This window comes from Oncorhynchus clarkii, chromosome 17, assembly GCF_045791955.1.
Source record: "Oncorhynchus clarkii lewisi isolate Uvic-CL-2024 chromosome 17, UVic_Ocla_1.0, whole genome shotgun sequence".
In the NCBI taxonomy this organism is placed as follows: domain Eukaryota; kingdom Metazoa; phylum Chordata; class Actinopteri; order Salmoniformes; family Salmonidae; genus Oncorhynchus; species Oncorhynchus clarkii.
The window spans coordinates 28,709,756-28,729,594 of record NC_092163.1 but is presented as its reverse complement, the minus strand read 5'-3'; the positions used below and the strand labels follow the sequence as shown (position 1 = coordinate 28,729,594).

General features: G+C 44.0%; 1 protein-coding gene across 2 annotated transcripts in view; it reads left to right on the top strand.

Moving 5' to 3' along the window:
- LOC139370672 (solute carrier family 12 member 5-like) overlaps positions 1–19,839 on the top strand; it is a 301,182-nt gene that overhangs the window by 178,604 nt on the left and 102,739 nt on the right. For both annotated transcript variants that reach the window (XM_071110290.1, XM_071110289.1), the window contains exons 2-4: positions 7,416–7,513; positions 8,419–8,559; positions 19,512–19,658. In XM_071110290.1, the coding sequence (XP_070966391.1) occupies positions 7,416–7,513; positions 8,419–8,559; positions 19,512–19,658 (386 nt within the window). The remainder of the gene's footprint in view (positions 1–7,415; positions 7,514–8,418; positions 8,560–19,511; positions 19,659–19,839) is intronic.

Sequence of the window (19,839 nt, the reverse complement as noted above, 5' to 3'; positions counted from 1 at the left end):
AATGTGTCAAAAGATACAGCATAAAACTATTTGAGTGTCTCCCATGATCCTAGGTCCTAGCAGTGTTGTGCAGACTCAGGACAACTGAGCTTTAGAGAAATATGCAGATTTAAAGAGGAGTCCGTAATTTGCTTTCTAATGACCATGATCTTTTCGTCAAAGAAGTTCATGAATTTATCGCTGCTGAAGTGAAAGCCGTCCTCTCTTGGGGAATGCTTTTTAGTTTGCTTTGCGACAGGATCAAAAATACATTTTGGATGGTTCTTATTTACCTCAATTAAGTTGGATAAAATAGGATGATCGAGCAGCGGTGAGGGCTCTATGATATTGCACGGTACTGTCTTTCCATGCTAGTCGGAAGACTTCCAATTTGGTTGTGCCATTTCCATTCCAATTTTCTGGAAGCTTGCTTCAGGGCTCTGATATTTTCTGTATACCACGGAGCTAGTTTCTTATGACAAATGTTTTGTTTTTAGGGGTGCGAGCGACTACATCTAGGGTATTACGCAAGATTAAGTTAAGTTCCTCAGTTAGGTGGTTAACCGATTTTTGTACTCCAACGTCCTTGGGTAGGTGGAGGGAGTCTGGAAGGGCATTTAGGAATCTTTCGGTTGTCCGAGAATTTATAGCAAGGCTTTTGATGATCCTTGGGTCTAAGCAGGTTATTTTTTGCAATTGCAATCGTAAAAAAAATCTGCACTTAAAAATATCTGTACTTATTGGAGGCACAGACGCTGTTTCATCCTTTCCTACACTTAAATTACCCTTGCCTAACGAATGCCCCTGAAGCTGGGCTTGCAGCACGGTTATCCTCGCCATAAGGCGATATTTCTCCTGTATATTATGAGTACAGCTACTGCAGTCAGATGGCATAATATTAATGTTACTACTTATCTTCGACTGGTGGAGGTCCTGCAGAAACATGTCCAGATAAAGCGTCTGAGGTGAAAAAGTTGAATAAAAAAGGAAAAATATAAAACGGTTATTAAAAATTAGAAAGTAAAAACCATAAGGTTGTCAGCTAGCCAGGTAACGTTAGCAACAAACCGTTCAGCAGCACGTAAACAAGTCCACAAGTTGTGACCGGACTGTCAAGTCAAGACTCTTTCTACTGCAGCCCCGTTGATGTGGATCGGGGCATGTTCCCTCCTCTGATTCCTAAAGTCAACATTCAACTCCGTTGTTTTGCTGATGTTGAGGGAGAGGTTGTTGTCTCGTCATTGTTGGTTATTAGGCCTTCAACCGTGGTGTCCTGTATCATTTGGATGTATGCGTTTACATACACATGAGTTCTGATGTTGTTATGTCAACTTTTGGGTTCAGGAAATGTGTGGGAAATAGTGTGCAATCCAAATACATTGCCAAAAAATCAACAGCCTTATACCCTTTTACGATAAGCATGACAGATAATATGCAACTGCCACTTTTTGTGAATACGATGAAACAGGATCATCTTATTTTAAGATTTGTTGTCTCATGCCCGCACACACACACACACACACACACACACACACACACACACACACACACACACACACACACACACACACACACACACACACACACACACACACACACACACACACACACACACACACACACTTCATTGAACATGTCAGGAAACTCAGCCAGTGGTGATGAATGGACCAGTTTAATCTGAATAGTCTGGTAAAGGCAGTTTGGCTACAGTTTCAGGGTCCATAAAAGGGCCCTTTGAAGTGAAGTGGCCTTTGTATTATGAAATGTGCAGTTTACCCATAAACAGAGGGAGAAAATTGGAGCTTTAAGAAGACTAATGGAGCAGGAGCACAAAGGCTTTAACCTTACAGCATCCATGAAGCAACGGTGAAAGGGTGACATTAGACTTCTTTATGTGCCACTGCACATTGACAGCATACACACAAGCATACACATTTACGTGCATGGATGCACACACACACACACACACAAACAAACACATGTGCATGTTCACTCACATAAATGCCCACTCACACACAGAGATCATCAAGACTGAATCACGTGCTCACTAAGCAGTGTATTGCGAAATACAGTGAGAGTCAAGTCAATACCCCATTCAAAATCACCCTTCTGTCAAAAGAAGAACATGGTGATGACAGAGTGTTTGAATTGGAGAATGCTCACATAATAGGCTGGATCTCTCTCTCTTTCTCCTTCACTGTCATGTCTGTCTTGGTATTTAAGTCTTTTGTTTCTATATTTCTCTCAGCCTCTTCAACTTCTTTCTTTCTTTCCCTCGCTCTCTCCCCTCTCTCTCTTCATCTACATGCTCTCTCTCTTTCTCTCTGACCCTTTCCTAGTCCCTACTTCTCTCTCTCCCCACCCTTTCCTCTGGGAGTGATTTCACACCTTTTCCTCCCATCTCTCTTCAGGGTAGGCTATTTTCTCCGGGTTCATGCCGTGAGATGGGTTTTCTCTGTCTGACAGGCAGTACTCTGAGAGCTCTACTTGTTCCCAGCTGTCAACAGAGACAAGGGAAAAGGGCTGTTGACAGTTCGACTGGGAGTGTGTGCTCACTGTCCTGTCATCTGGGCTTTGGGCGAGAATCTGTCTGGGCCAAGGGAGACAAGGGTCAGTCGGCAGGATACGCCTCAGGTGCTAATTTGCGGCGGCAATTCACACCTGCACATATTCCATTAAAATCGGTAGGCGAGATGTCGTCTTCGATCAGACCCGGCAAGTGGATAACTGATCCAGACCGAACGAACCCCTTTCCCCATCAGACCTGGCGTTTGGATCTCTCTCTCGCGCAGTATTCAATTTGAGCCTAGCTCGTTTCTCCTCTGTCAGGAGCACCTTATCCAAAAATGTGCCAAGTGTAATAAAAGTGTGATAGGTTTTGGGTCGGCGTCCTGAATTGGCATCACTTTGGCACCGGTGCGGAAATTTTCCTCCGAGATTGGTTCACTGGCATGTGGGGAGTGAGGGTGAATTTTAAATGTATGACCTCATGAAAATATGTCAATCTCCTCTTCTCTGGCTTTGCTCCTCTCTCCCCCACTCCCCCCTCCACCCTCTTCTTCCCTCCCTATTACAAAGCTTAAAAAAAGGTAAAGGAGTCGAGGTGTGAATCACCTTAGCTCTGCAGGCAATTATTCTACCAGTGTATAAGGAATTGGTTCAATCCCTCTTTCTTCCTCCCTCCCTCTCTCATCCTCCTTTCCCTGTCTCCCTTCTTCCTTCCAGCCCTGTCAAGCTCCACAGCCCACCAATTAATGCAACTCATGGCCCTCTAGGCAGTCACTGTGCAGGAGTGATGTTCCTCTGCCTAGTGGTTACACTGCACAGAACAGGGACTGCTCCTCTCCAAACCATGCCTGCCAGGCTGCCAAGTACCTGGAGGACCATGATCGTGAAGCTCCAATGGGGATGCAGTACACCGCACCCCACTGCGGCGGCTTGCCTGACAGAGTCTGTTTGATGGAGCAGAGAGTCTGGGGAAAGAAGAACGGCCGGTCAAGTAGTGCACTATATAGGGAATAAGGTGCCATTTGGGACACACCTACACTCCACTGTATGGCCACAAAGCTTTTTTAATAAATGTAATACTAATATTAGACACGATACAGAGAGGATTATAAAAAGGGTATAGGTCCAAACCAGATAAGATAAGTCAGTTAAATCATGCAATAGGTATAATGATAGTGTATTGTATCCATTTTGCCCGTGGCGAAAAATTTACACATGAAAATGTCAATATCGGGTCATAAAATGACAAGGAACCTCACAAATTCAAACTGTAATGAAAAACAAAGAATAATATACAAAGCAATGTGTGTTATTCTTAGACCCTATAATATCTGAATCGTCGTTTTCTCTTGCAGTAGCATATCCCACCCTCACCGCCAGAATCTAAAGACAGTAAACAAATGGAGTTTGGAGGGGTCGCCGATTTATATTCAACTTCTTGGTCTTTCATACAAGCATCCTTCTGCCAGGTGTCTGAGGAGAACATTTTTGCATTGCTATCATTGGTAGCATTCTATGTTAATTGGAAATGTGACAATATGACAGTATGACGTGCGTGTGTCAGTGGATGTGTGTGTGTGTGAGCCATAGAGAGAAGAGAGACAGAGATAGAAGGAAGGAAGGAAAGAAAGAAAGAGATCAGCTACATATCTATTTATGGCCCTATGTGGGCATGTGTGGGCATGATTTTATGTGTCCGTTCGTGTGTGTTCAAATAGCCCAGTGCTGGTTTAGTGACAGTGTGGGTTTGCTTTGCTTTCGGTTGGCACCGATCTGACATTTTCGCAGAGCGTAATAGCTAGCACTGATGGCTGCCTTAGAATCACACTCTATAATCTGCACCACATGAGTACTACAGTACAGATTGCATAGCAATGCTGACCGGACATCATTCACCTTATACCTACCGTTGTAGCCGTGTCAGCAAGCTGGGTCACTGCGTCGAGATATCCCACAGCTCAATTATGGCACAAGGATGAGCAGTGAGCAGCACACCTCTGGGCTGAGCCAGAGGGGAGGAGTGCATGAGGTAGCTAATGCACATTAATTAAGTCATTTGGCTATGCACTATGTGGGGGGAAAAAAAATTGGGATACTGCAAATATTAACATGTACCCCAGAAATGGGGGTCAGTTCCATTTCAAATCCTGTCGGTTGAATTGGACATGGCACCTCTTTGTACGAAATACAATTCAATCCCTGAATTGCCTAGGTTTGAGAGGAAATTGACACCGAAACCCAGCAGCAAACACCCGTAAATGGCCTCTACCGTTGTTGGCTTAGCACTCTGAAAGAGTCAACATTCACTCTTGTGGCTCTTCACCTTCAAGGAGACCCCTTAAACTCTGTTCACATTTTGTGGGGTTCTATCTGTGCAAGAGCTGCGCGAAGCTGAAAATATGAGCTTCTGCGCTGCGCTACACTGAGCTTGTGCATTCTACGCAGCACAATCACCCACTGTACAATGGAAAGCTCAGATTTTCAAGGCTTCAGCTAACTTCTGGAGACTGTCAATTGTTCCATTCGTAAACAATAAGAATACCTATCGCAACATCAACGGGTATGACACAAAAATACTTGTTTACTGTTCTTTCTGAATAATCACTACAATGTTCCAAGGCAAATAGCAAGAGAAAAGTAATAAGGAATTTATGAACACATTATATCCTCCTGCTTCTAGCCCAGCATTTGGCTTGTAACAGCGGGGGTTTGTAGGGACCATGTTAGAAACCGGTTTAAAAAAAGCAATAATGCACTTTGGGGGTTTGTGGCATATGGCCAATATCCAGGCACTCTGCTTTGTGTCGTGCATAAGAACCGCCCTTAGCTGTGGTATATTGGCATTGTGCTACACACCCCAAAAATGTCCAAAATGTTAGGAATCCCTCTCTACTCATGGCCACATCATATATATCATTGAAATCTGCTCAAATGTCATTTTACGCCAACTCACAGAACCATTTAACCAAGATGTAGTTAAATAAGCAGCGATGACATTGACTAGCAGCAGGGGGGGTGGAGACGGGAGGACGAAGAGGGATGGGGGGGGGGGGGGGGGGGGGGATTCTCCAGGGGCCTGCAAATGAATGGAAATCTTCAAGAGCCTCCTGCCAGGAACATAACATGCTCTCGAGTGGTGACGCGCCAGATGCCTTGTCACCTTTTGATAAGTAATCATGGGAAAGTCACTCCGCCTACCCGTCTGCTGCATAGCGCTGTCTGTGACGTCATCGTTTTCTGATAATATCAATATATAGGATATACCTTGTACAGTATATGCCTCCTCATATATTTACTTTGTAACTGAGATATGGGGAAAGGGGAGTACACAATCAATGTTATATATACCATACATTCCAAGTTTGGGAATATTGGAATGTTTTTCAATCAAGCACTGTGACATCATATGCATAGAGATTTCAGTATAGGATTTACTGATGATATTATGATACATGATATACCATAGGGCATATGCTGCAGCACCAGTTCATACTGTAACTGACATTTGGAATAGTGAGTACATCATCAACGTTATTACACATCATCTTTGGGACCGTTGATGACATTTTACTTTTGAGAAATGACATTTCAGGTATGTACTAAACACAGACTGTATTCTTCCCCCAGAGTCAAAGCTTGGTTCACAAAGTACTTGCTGACTGCCTCTTTAAGCGATAGTTACAGTTTGCATGGACAAATGAGACGAACGATAAGTAGAGAAGGGTCAAAGAAAAAAAAAGGCAGGATGTCTTTGAGGACCATCACTTATCTTCATACATTCATCATGGTTCCTTTTGATGTTGGAATTCCAATTCATTTACTGTCAGGAGAGATGGGCCGGGGGAGAGATAAAGAATATGAGAGTTGTGTAGACCACTGACTTTTAGGGTGTATTACCCTGTCGAGCACAACACTGCTCAAGTATGACTCAAACTGTCTCTTCTTTGATGATCTAAGGAAGGCTGCCAGGCTGTTCAGCAAAAGATCAAATGACCTGGGCTTTGAATCCTAGGGTCTTACAACAGCCTAAAGCCTTGTGTTCGTATGTGTGTGTGGGCATTGATTTCTTTACAACATAGTAGTGATTCCTGTACATTAATAATCAGTACAGTGCATGTGTGCAGTTTTCTTCTAGAGTACATCTGATATTATTGTCTACGGGTGGAAATATCTGACATGCCCTGAAAAACCCACAACATGTTGGATTAAATGGACAGGCCTACATTTTAATCAGAGCAGGTATTTTTGGTTGGGTGTGGGGCGACGTGAGCTGGAATTGAAGTACCGCCGGTAGCTTTTAATATTCTCCTTCCGCAGCTCTCTGTCTCTTTGCCCCTCTCTCTCTCTCTCTGTTTGTCGGTCTCTCTCAACCTCTGTCTCTCAGTCTCTCATCACCCACTCTCTCCTTCACTTCCCCATAGAGAGTACAGAGGGGGAATGCAGTTAGCGGTACACTACCGTCAACCGCACAGGCTGCGTTTTCACTAAAAATAGCTTGACTCATGGCGCAGTCCAAGACATGACCCCAGGTGAGAGGAGCTTAGAGCGTAAATTAAAATGTGTGTTTCAGGGAAGGTCGTCCTTGCCAGTTCGTTCGACTGACAGGCAAGCGAGTGTGAAACCCTGTGGACTTTTTTTTAAAGTGAGCACTTAACTGGGGCTATCAGACTTGCTCAAAGCCTTGCAGTCCCAAAACATGACATCACATATGTGATGGGTCTCTTGTTTGGGGAATGGAGCTCTGATGGGCAACGGCTTCTGTTTATTCATAAAGACGTGTTGAATCAAAATTACGCATTGCGCTTTTAAGGTATCGAATTATAGAACAGGGAGACGTGAGAAACATTTTACCATTTTAGGTATTGAATAGAATGGGGATGCATTGTATTTCAGCCCATCTGATGATGGTTCTGTGTCTCTTCTGTCAGGTGATGGGAACCCCAAGGAGAGCAGCCCTTTCATCAACAGCAGTGAAGCCACAGAGAAGAGCCAGCAATACGATGGCAAACATATGGCTCTGTTTGAGGTATGTATAGACACACACATGCAGGAACGAATGCACACGGACGGGCAGACGGACAGACGGAGGGCGGACGGACAGACACCTACTCATGCATATGCAACGAAAGCCAACTGTATGATGACCAGAGTATGGTCCTGCCTGTGAGACTGGAATTTGTAGGCAGACACACACAAACACACACACACACACACACATTCACGGATCAGCGAGTGATTGAATAAGGGCCCTGGCATCGATTAATGAGGGTAATTACTGTTTGAAGGGCGAGTGAACACCTCAGGTTAATACAAGCACAGTTCCAAACTGCTACAGAAAATGACTGAGACAAAGCCATTTACCTTTCATAAGCAAAAAGCCAAGTGTATTACATTGTTTCTCAAAGGGATCCTCATTTGAAATGATGAGTGGTTTGCTGCATATACTGTATTAAGTAGCTTGTATTCATATTGCACATTTTATATTTTACACCCCAATTTTGTCATATTGCTTCCCGCTTGCAGGGAATCCATCATGCAGGGAATCCATCATGCAGGGAATCCATCATGCAGGGAATCCATCATGCAGGGATTCCATCATGCAGGGATTCCATCATGCAGGGAATTCATCATGCAGGGAATCCATCATGCAGGGAATCCATCATGCAGGGAATTCATCATGCAGGGAATCCATCATGCAGGGAATCCATCATGCAGGGAATCCATCATGCAGGGAATCCATCATGCAGGGATTCCATCATGCAGGGAATTCATCATGCAGGGATTCCATCATGCAGGGAATTCATCATGCAGGGAATCCATCATGCAGGGAATCCATCTTGTGTCAATGTGCTCACTACTTTGCCTACTGCAGTTTTATTATGGAATTGACCAATTGTTATGTTATCCTGTTTGTGTCAATGTACTTTGCAGGAGGAGATGGAGACCAGTCCCATGGTATCGTCTATGCTCAGTAGTCTGGCCAACTACTCCAATCTCCCCCAGGGCAGCAAGGAGCACGAGGAGGAGGCCGACAATGAGGAGGAAGACAAAAAGAAGAAGAAACCTGTCAAGGTAAGTTGCTGTTGCAACACAGGTCAGTCAGACCAGTAATACAGCACTGGTCAGTCAAACCTGTAACGACACTGGCCAGTCAGACGGCAGGTAGCCTAGTGGTTAGAGTGTTTGACTAGTAACCGAAATGTTGCAAGATCAAATCCCTGAGTTGACAAGGTAAAAATCTGTTGTTCTGCCCCTGAACAAGGCAGTTAACCCACTGTTCCTAGGCTGTCATTGAAAATAAGAATTTGTCCTTAACTGACTTGCCTAGTAAATAAAGGTAAAAAAAAAAGAAAAGACCTGTAACACAGCACTGGTCAGTCAGACCTGTAAAATAGCACAACTCAGTCAGAGCCTGACTCACAGCCTTTTCACCCTGAGTTTTTCCCCATCTATTTCTGTTTGGTTTCATTCTATGTTTGATTCTCAATGTTTTTTCTGGCTCTCTGTTTACCTTCCTCATTTTTGTCAGTCCTTTTTACCTGGACTGTTCCTCTGCATTAGCGTTTTATTTACTTACTTTTACAGTCTTTTCAGTTGCCACTTTCTTTTATCTTCCACTATATCCCTGCACCAACCTCCTACCCACCAGTCCAGGGAAATGGCTGACTAGAGCAGAGAGTTGAGAGATAGATATATCGGACTCAGTACTCCAATGGAAGTGCCGGGCAGCAGAGGCTAATCTTCCGGTCACCTTCCCCGGCCCTTCGATACTTAATTAGCCTGCTTGGTACGCCAAGCAGCTGCTTTTCCAATCAGCAGCCCATTCCAAAGGCAATCTCCCCATCAACAGGAGAGGCTTTTCATTAAGGCAGCCCGATGGCGTTTATCATTCCGACAACGATCCCTTTCTCTCTCCTCTCCTCTTTCCTCTCTCTCCCTTTCATCATCAACCCATTGAGTATGACAGGCCGAGCGTTTTGTACGGCGCAGTGTGAAAAGAGAGATTAAAGGGTTTTCATACCGTGTGACATCAGGGAACAGTCTGGAGGTTGCCGGGGTTAAGATGGACACCGTTCCGCCAATCTGTGGGGGCTGGGTGTTTTTCCCCTGTGAGTTTCTATTGGGAAGAATTATGATGGTGTGGTGAAAAATACTGCATCCCCATCTTTAATGGTGCTTTCCTTCCTGGTCATTCTGTTTTACAATGCCTCTTCATTTTCTCATTAGAAGCCCCAGTCTTGCATTAGTATTCATGCCGGTAGCCCTGCGAAGATTGTATCTTGATTAATGTTGCTTCATGTTATACTACAATTCCGTCTGCAGTTTGACAGTGTTGATAATCGAGCTAAATGGAGATTTCACAGCTTACATATGCCCCTACTTAGCAAACAGAAAGTAGGGTTAAAACTAAACAGTATTCATTGCTATCCTGTAGCAGAATATTCCAGCAAGCCGGAATGACCATTTAGTAATAATTCTGGCCTGCAGCACTTCATGTTCTTCCTATGTACTTGGCTAAATGACACACATGCATATATAGACATAGGCACTTTTTCTACCCATGCACAAACATCCCCCCCTTCCCCCTTTCTCTCTCTCCTCTCCCTTCCCCTCTTTCTCTCTCACACTCACCATAGACATAGAAATACACACACACACACACACACACACACACACACACACACACACACACACACACACACACACACACACACACACAAACCTCTTCTCGCCTCACTCCCTCTCCTCTCCTTCTCTTTTCTACCTCTCCCTGCCTCTGTCTCTCTCCTACACACACACAAACACCACTGACCAGTGTGCAGTGGGTTAATCCACACCTGTAGGCGGACATTTGGAGGGAGATATTTGGTGCCCTCTCTCCTCTCTCTCTCCCCCTCTTTAGTAATTCAGCACACCTGAGCTGAAACGCATTAGCCCTGTCAGCTCCTGTTTGCGCAACAGAGCGCGAAGATGGCATTGCAAGCTCCTAGCCCCCGCTTCCCACACCTCTCGTTGCACCTCAGCACTTGTATTGCTTTAGAAGTCGAGGTACAGCATCTGTGCTCGCTCTGCTTGCTATATTATCACCTCAATTGTACAGTACTGTATACCCTCCAGCTACATCAGCTTTCTTCCAGACAGTTACTGCAGTAGTGAGTTCAAGTCCGCTCTTCTCTTTTCCCCTCAGCAACAGATCTTCTTTCTTCTCCTCTCCTTTCTTCTTTTTTTCCTATTTCCTAATCTCCTCAGCCGTATCTCCCCTCCTCGTTTTTGTCTTGTTCCATCCTCTGCAGTTAGGTCGTCCATTTTACTCTCCTTTCCTCTACCTTTTTTTTCTCTCTTCATCTTTCCTCCTCCCTCACCTCATCTCCTCATTTCTCTTCTCCTCTTCTCTCACCTGACCCCATTTATCTCCTTCTCACCACCCAAAACCAATCTCTTATACCAGGAAAAAGCTGTCCAAATGCCTTAACCAGTCCTCTATATATCCTCTTAAGCTGCCTACACACTACATGACACACAACACTTAACAGAGTTCTAGAAGCACATTTAATGGCTTTCATGATGGCATTTATGCAATGCGTGAGACGATAAATATCAAACGTGTTTTGCTTTTGTTTAGGAGCCTGTACAACATTAGTAGACCATCTGTAGAAAGCGCTCGTAGAACCTTTCACATAACACGAAAGAAGGAAGGCAGCAGTCCCATTCCTTGAGTGCTTTTTCTATATTGGATAGAGACTGTGAGATAGAGAAAGTTGAAAGAGGGTTTGTGTCAGAAGGGTGTGGGCCAGATTAGAATTCAGCGACCCTAACAGCTAAACAACCCCAGGCCATGAAGGGTGCATTTGTAAAGAATCCTTATCGGCCTCCAGTGTTTGTGTATGTGGAGAATAAGAGGGCCCTGTGAGTGGTCTCAGGTGGCTGTGGTGGCTAAGGGTCGAGTGAGGGGGTGATTGAGTAAGGGTTGGCGAGGATGGGGGCACCTGGGTAGCAAGGTGGCAGAGAGCTGGTTCTGAAGCAGCTGTTACGAGCGGAGGGGGGGGGGGGGGGGGGCGGTGTTGGCAGGAGGTGGAGCCTGCTGTGGGACCACCACACCTGAGCCAGATAGCACTGGGCTGACTGCGTATCCCAGGGGGTCGTGGGGCAGCTGTCTCTTCTCAACACCGCGGCGCCAACCCGTAGTGGCAACGCAGTCGCCGCTTTCTTCGTTCTCAACTGTTCCAGCTCCAACGGTCCAGAGGGAAATCATCATGCTGCTAGCTACCAGCCGATTTTCTATTGGGCCTCACTAGTTCTCCCGATTCTAGAAGTCTAGGTCCGGGAATGAAATGCCAATTGAATGTGAATGGAAGTGGAGCTCCCTAAAATAGAGCCATACGGAGTAATTCAATAGAAACAAGTGTCCCATCTGCTGTGGCTACTTCTCAATGTAGACACATTATTTTTTTTGTTTTTCGATAAGTTTTTTTCTTCCCAATCTTGTGGCATTTTGGCCAATCTCAACAAGTGTATTCTTGTTCATTATTATTGTGTAGGCTACAGGACATGCTCACTGTCTATCTGCCTGGTAGCTTTATAATAATCTTACTGAGACCCTGCATGTGTCCCAAATGGCACCCTATTCCCTACATAATGCTCTCAGGTGGCTGCACTCAAGTGGCTGCGCTATCGAGGGAATAAGGTGCCATGTGGGACAGAAAGTTAACAAACAACCCTATGTTGTAAACAGTGTTGAAGCTTGTAAGATAGCAATTTTCACAGCTTTTTTCCAATCTGGGTGTATGTTTCTGCAGGGATATATTGTGTATTGTTAGCCATCGAGACCTCTCCGACAGTAGACTGAGATGCAGGGCTGAGGGTCTTTTGTGTTGCTCTACTGTGTGTGGAAGCGCAGAAAATGACATAATTTGCCATATGGAGAACAACTACGGAGGGCTATCTCTCACTTTGATTGTTGCTGTATTTCCCCTTTGTGAGGTCTTGTTGTGTATGGGTATTTGTCCACCCAGTGTGAATGGTGTTGTTGAGAATAGAGTGTAGATAGAAAGAGCCCATTGATATACACATACAGTAGTTAGGCGACTTCCCAAATGGAACCGTATTCCCTTTATAGTGCACTACTTTTGACAAGGGCCCATACTGCCCTGGTTTGGATATTTTCTTTTCACGTGGTCCTTTCCAGCGCGATTCTAGGAACTATGGTGGATGCCTAACCAGGCCATCACTGTACAGCTCAGCACGGCTCAGCTCAGTAGTGTGAAAAGGGTATTAGAGGGAATAATGACGCAGCTATCAAATGGAATTCACAGTTACACTGTAGATTGTTTTCACTGATTTAAGATGTGCTCCGGTTGAGAGTGTTTGGACACATTAATATGGTGTCCATGTTAGGACAGTCTCAGGATTGTCCTAATATGGACACCATACATAAAGGTCAACTGGGGAAATCAGAAGTTACAAGTACTCTTCAGATCTTTTTTGTAGAGGGGCGCTCTGTTAATTTGACCGGCCTCAAACAGAGTGGTTGTGCAAAAGACAGGAAGTTAGCAAAGCGCTGCATCATTCAACATCGTAGTACCTATAGAAAATACATTTAATCTTGGGCGCCTCTCTCGTGTGATTTGTTACACACTATTGCGTGCTATGTAAATGGAAGGATACAGTGTTGTCACTAGTAACGTACAGTAAATGTTATTAGAATCTGACCCCTATATCAAATCAAATCAAATCAAATCAAATTTATTTATATAGCCCTTCGTACATCAGCTGATATCTAAAAGTGCTGTACAGAAACCCAGCCTAAAACCCCAAACAGCAAGCAATGCAGGTGTAGAAGCACGGTGGCTAGGAAAAACTCCCTAGAAAGGCCAAAACCTAGGAAGAAACCTAGAGAGGAACCAGGCTATGTGGGGTGGCTAGTCCTCTTCTGGCTGTGCCGGGTGGAGATTATAACAAAACATGGTCAAGATGTTCAAATGTTCATAAATGACCAGCATGGTCGAATAATAATAAGGCAGAACAGTTGAAACTGGAGCAGCAGCACAGTCAGGTGGACTGGGGACAGCAAGGAGTCATCATGTCAGGTATTCCTGGGGCATGATCCTAGGGCTCAGGTCCTCCGAGAGAGAGAAAGAAAGAGAGAATTAGAGAGAGCATATGTGGGATGGCCAGTCCTCTTCTGGCTGTGCCGGGTGGAGATTATAACAGAACATGGCCAAGATGTTCAAATGTTCATAAATGACCAGCATGGTCGAATAATATTAAGGCAGAACAGTTGAAACTGGAGCAGCAGCACAGCCAGGTGGACTGGGGACAGCAAGGAGTCATCATGTCAGGTAGTCCTGGGGCATGGTCCTAGGGCCCAGGTCCTCCGAGAGAGAGAAAGAGAGAAGGAGAGAATTAGAGAACGCACACCTAGATTCACACAGGACACCGAATAGGACAGGAGAAGTACTCCAGATATAACAAACTGACCCTAGCCCCCCGACAAATAAACTACTACTGCAGCATAAATACTGGAGGCTGAGACAGGAGGGGTCAGGAGACACTGTGGCCCATTCCGAGGACACCCCCGGACAGGGCCAAACAGGAAGGATATAACCCCACCCACTTTGCCAAAGCACAGCCCCCACACCACTAGAGGGATATCTTCAACCACCAACTTACCATCCTGAGACAAGGCTGAGTATAGCCCACAAAGACCTCCGCCACGGCACAACCCAAGGGGGGGGGGGGGGGGGCGCCAACCCAGACAGGATGACCACATCATTGACTCAACCCACTCAGGTGACGCACCCCCTCCAGGGACGGCATGAGAGAGCCCCAGTAAGCCAGTGACTCAGCCCCTGTAATAGGGTTAGAGGCAGAGAATCCCAGTGGAAAGAGGGGAACCGGCCAGGCAGAGACAGCAAGGGCGGTTCGTTGCTCCAGAGCCTTTCCGTTCACCCTCCCACTCCTGGGCCAGACTACACTCAATCATATGACCCATTGAAGAGATAAGTCCTCAGTAGAGACTTAAAGGTTGAGACCGAGTTTGCGTCTCTGACATGGGTAGGCAGACCGTTCCATAAAAATGGAGCTCTATAGGAGAAAGCCCTGTTTCCAGCTGTTTGCTTAGAAATTCTAGGGACAATTAGGAGGCCTGCGTCTTGTGACCGTAGCGTACGTGTAGGTATGTACGGCAGGACCAAATCAGAGAGATAGGTAGGAGCAAGCCCATGTAATGCTTTGTAGGTTAGCAGTAAAACCTTGAAATCAACCCTTGCTTTGACAGGAAGCCAGTGTAGAGAGGCTAGCACTGGAGTAATATGATCAAATTTGTTGGTTCTAGTCAGGATTCTAGCAGCCGTATTTAGCACTAACTGAAGTTTATTTAGTGCTTTATCCGGGTAGCCGGAAAGTATAGCATTGCAGTAGTCTAACCTAGAAGTGACAAAAGCATGGATTAATTTTTCTGCATCATTTTTGGACAGAAAGTTTCTGATTTTTGCAATGTTACGTAGATGGAAAAAAGCTGTCCTTGAAATGGTCTTGATATGTTCTTCAAAAGAGAGATCAGGGTCCAGAGTAACGCCGAGGTCCTTCACAGTTTTATTTGAGACGACTGTACAACCATTAAGATTAATTGTCAGATTCAACAGAAGATCTCTTTGTTTCTTGGGACCTAGAACAAGCATCTCTGTTTTGTCCGAGTTTAAAAGTAGAAGGTTTGCAGCCATCCACTTCCTTATGTCTGAAACACATTCTTCTAGCAAGGGCAATTTTGGGGCTTCACCATGTTTAATTGAAATGTACAGCTGTGTGTCATCCGCATAGCAGTGAAAGTTAACATTATGTTTTCGAATAACATCCCCAAGAGGTAAAATATATAGTGAAAACAATAGTGGTCCTAAAACGGAACCTTGAGGAACACCGAAATGTACAGTTGATTTGTCAGAGGACAAACTATTCACAGAGACAAACTGATATCTTTCCGACAGATAAGATCTAAGGTTTAGGTTGAAGGTTTAGAGGCCATGATTATTTTCATCATTGTGTCAAGAGATATAGTACTAAAACACTTGAGCGTCTCTCTTGATCCTAGGTCCTGGCAGAGTTGTGCAGACTCAGGACAACTGAGCTTTGAAGGAATACGCAGATTTAAGGAAGAGTCCGTAATTTGCTTTCTAATAATCATAATCTTTTCCTCAAAGAAGTTCATGAATTTATCACTGCTAAAGTGAAAGTCATCCTCTCTTGGGGAATGCTGCTTTTTAGTTAGCTTTGCGACAGTATCAAAAAGGAATTTCGGATTGTTCTTATTTTCCTCAATTAAGTTAGAAAAATAGGATGATCGAGCAGCAGTAAGGGCTCTTCGGTACTGCACAGTACTGTCTTTCCAAGCTAGTCGGAAGACTTCCAGTTTGGTGTGGCGCCATTTCCGTTCCAATTTTCTGGAAGCTTGCTTCAGAGCTCGGGTATTTTCTGTGTACCAGGGAGCTAGTTTCTTATGAGAAATGTTTTTAGTTACTCTGACTATAGTCCCCTGATCATGTTTCTGCAGGGACAGCGATTCACAGCAGTTTTTCAACTCTACACCAAAGTACAGATGGAAGGTGAACTTTCAGCCCACTACACCTGGAGTGTATTGTATATTACATACGCCCCTGAAGCGACTATAGCCCAGCCACTTGTATGGAAGTTCATGGAAATCCTATGCTCTTAATTATAGCCATGTTAAAGAGTGGATGAAAGATGGATGAAAGTGGTGTAAAGTTGGAAAAAACCTGTGGATTTATAATGACAAATGTTGGCTCTCATTTGATTATTTAATATTCTGTGCTTGATAAAAAAAATCCACTTAATTCCTCCTGCATAATTTGTATTTAAAAGAGAATATTTCAGCCATGTGTCATGCATATTTTAATCACATTTTTGTTTAGACCAAACAAACATTCTAGGATCTACCTATCGGTGTATCTTTCACTAATTTAGCATAGGGGAAAGGTCAAAACAAATCCATTAAGCTCATAATAATTCAACCTATTACATAATAACTTAACTTTAAACAGTACCACTGCCCCCATATTGAAATCACTATTAACCATGCAATGTGTATTCATCTAAAAACTGGAGCTGTTTCTGGAAATGTTGTATTGGTGAAATGGAATGTAGCCTATAAAATTTGAAGGAGGCAAAAATTAAAGTATGATAATTGCAAAACCCAGATGCCATTCAATTATTTGAAAAAGCAAATTCCATTCTGACAAAAGTCATGGCACAAAAATCTGACAGCCATCTCTAAATAAGTGGAAGGCCTAGGGAACTTTAGAGTTTGAATTTAGAATAGAAAACAACTTTATTGAGATTCTTGCCGCACACTGCACACTGAAGGGCACAGCCACAGCAGCTCTCTCATTTGCATAAGCCAGACCCCAGGCAAACTGTGAGAGTCATTACCATAAGGAGAGAGAGATGACAAAGATGGACTGATGTTTGTTTTCGCCGCTCCCCTATGGAACGTGAGAATGCGTGGTTTTGATCATTGATTAAAGGTGAACACAATTCCCAGTATAAATCATCCTTTTGGTGTTGCTTGCGGGTGTAAAATAGGATTTCAAAGAATAGATGTTAGGTGAACTGTCAGATAAAAACCAACAGAGAGGAAATTAACAAAAACAGGTCAGCTAAAGTGTCAGCCCCTGAGTACTGTATGGCGTCCCCTAAAGGGCAAAATATTGACAGGGGGAAATAGACTAGAAGAAGAGGTTCCGCAAAACATATGTGGCTGAATCTTACCTTGAGTTACAAAATAAGAATTTGGCCCAGATGAACCATAATTCAGGATTACTCCAGCCTACTTTACTAGAGTACTTTACCACATTGGTGTGGAAGACATATTTGGCTAATACTCTCAGTGGTCAGGTTTGATACAGAACAACATAATATGTTTAACAAACTGGATTCAGACCCGGGTCTCCTGCCTGCCACAAGACTGCACAATCCCGCTCGACTAAACCTAGTCTTCAGGTTTGCAGGCAATGTAACATTGTCTGCACAGTTTCAGCAGCATTTCTCAAGTGATGAGCTTTCTAATTGGAACTCTGCGTGTACACTTGGCTTGTTGTTCCTCTGGAAAATGAGAAAATAATTATGTTTGTGCAACTTTTTAAGACTCTCCAAACAGGCTCTTATTAATATCCGAAGCTCAGCTTTTCAAATCAAATTATATCAGACTCAGAATTTGCACGCTTAATATTCATTTAATGTCAGGAATTCATCAGGATGCCCTTTTTTTTCTCATAGATGATTTCATTAAAAAGTCTACTTTCTCAACTCAACAGCTGCTGCCAGTTCAAGCCCCAGGAATGTTCTCTCGCATTAGTCAGTGCCCCCCAGGCCTGGAAAACTCTTAGAATTGCAGTTAAGAAGCATTAAAGTATCAAAGTTAACATTATGCTCAAGAAACCTCACAACCATCTCGTCCTGTTGTGTTCTCAAGGTATTTTTGTCATCACTTTCAGCTCCATATTGGACAATGACTTCCCTTAAAGCCATTACTGCTTCACAACACTTACAGGTACACACCAGACTGACACAGCAAAAACATTGTCTGTAGATAAGCCTATTTTAAAAGAGTTGTCGGCCAGCCCTCTTCACATCCTCATCAAGCCTATTCATCAGACTAGCAGTGATGTCACCATAGAAATAGAATCACTAGAATAGGCCTTCCTCCTGGGACTACTTCCTGCTTTACTCCTAGATTGAAGATGACAAACATTATGACAACGGGTTTCTGATATCTCATAACTCTTTGCAACAACAGGACCAGCTATGCTATGCAACGGCACTGGTAGCTAGCAACGGTGCTGGTCACAGATTTGTGACGACGCTGTCGTAACCTGTATATTTTCGACCTAGCTGTACTCCTATGGGTACAACCTAAATGGCCACCAGTCCAAGAATTGTGACATCATTGACTTGTTAAGGGACTTCCGTTCTAGTGATTATGGTTCTGTGGATGTCACAGCCATTTAAAATTACAGATTGTGCTGTAATTATATCTATTGAATTGCCTCAATTGAAGTTAACTGTCATGGAGTATGATTTTGAAGTTTGACATTTACAGTGATTTTTACATTATCAAGAGCATATCATAAATTATTATTTCTGCAAGGAAGCTGTGTTCCACCCATTTTGAACTAATTTCCTCACTATTTCCCCCCAGAGACTTTGGTTATGCATTCCAAGTAAAAGTGCTGAGATGCACCCCTAGTCTTTGATTTTAAATCTCATAAGAAATTTCCAGCGAGAGTCTGTTCACTCACTTAGGATCACCACTGGATATTGGGACAATGATGTTTTATTGGACCAAGTTGTCCTTGAGCTGGAAATGAATATGACTCCATTATGCATGCGGGTCAACTGTGGCACACTTCAACTGTAACACACTCACACGTACGCACACACACATGCACACACACAAGCACACACACCTAGCCAACCATGCACGTATGCATACACATAGACACATACAGCCCCACAAGCACACACACACCACATAAAACACATCCCAAAAAACAGGAGGAGAAACTGCCCATTAATAAATCTAGCAAACAACACAGAGCCTCTCCACCCATCTAGTATCAGTAATTGCAGTCCATGGGTTGGCCTTGAAACTCTGTCAATGTGCCATCCAGCTCCTAGACCATTCATTCCCATGGGAGGAAAGAAAATATACAAATACTCTATGGAAAAACAGAATAGTATCAGGGTGATTTTAATAGACTGCCATATTGCACCCGGGGTAAGAATTACTCACTGACTCTTGGTGGTGCTGTAGTCCTAGTGGACTGTGTAGGGTTGTAACTTTCCCAGAATTCCCAGGTTTCCCTGAAATTCTCGTCTGAGAAATCCTTGGCTATGGTTACTTGTCGCGTGGTTCACACATCCATATGTGTTACAAAAGCATATAATAAACCAGTCATTAAAGACCCCATGTCCCTAAAGTGTGTGTCCACTTCCTCTTCCCCTCCAATCAGGCTCCAGCGCTGGGGACCCTGATGGGAGTGTACCTCCCATGCATCCAGAACATCTTCGGGGTGATCCTGTTCCTGCGGATGACCTGGATGGTCGGCATCGGAGGAGTAATTGGCTCCTTCATCATCGTCTTCATGTGCTGTTCCACTGTAAGTACCTGTGTTCGAATCTGAGACACCTACATGCAGGGATGGAAATTAAGCTCGCACGCTAGCCTGTGGCTAGTACTTTTTAGACCAAATTAGTACAAATTGCAGTCTACTAGCCTGGCTGGCCAGTGCCCAAAATCCTTAACTTCCATCCCTGCCTGCATGTAATTAGACTGTGTTA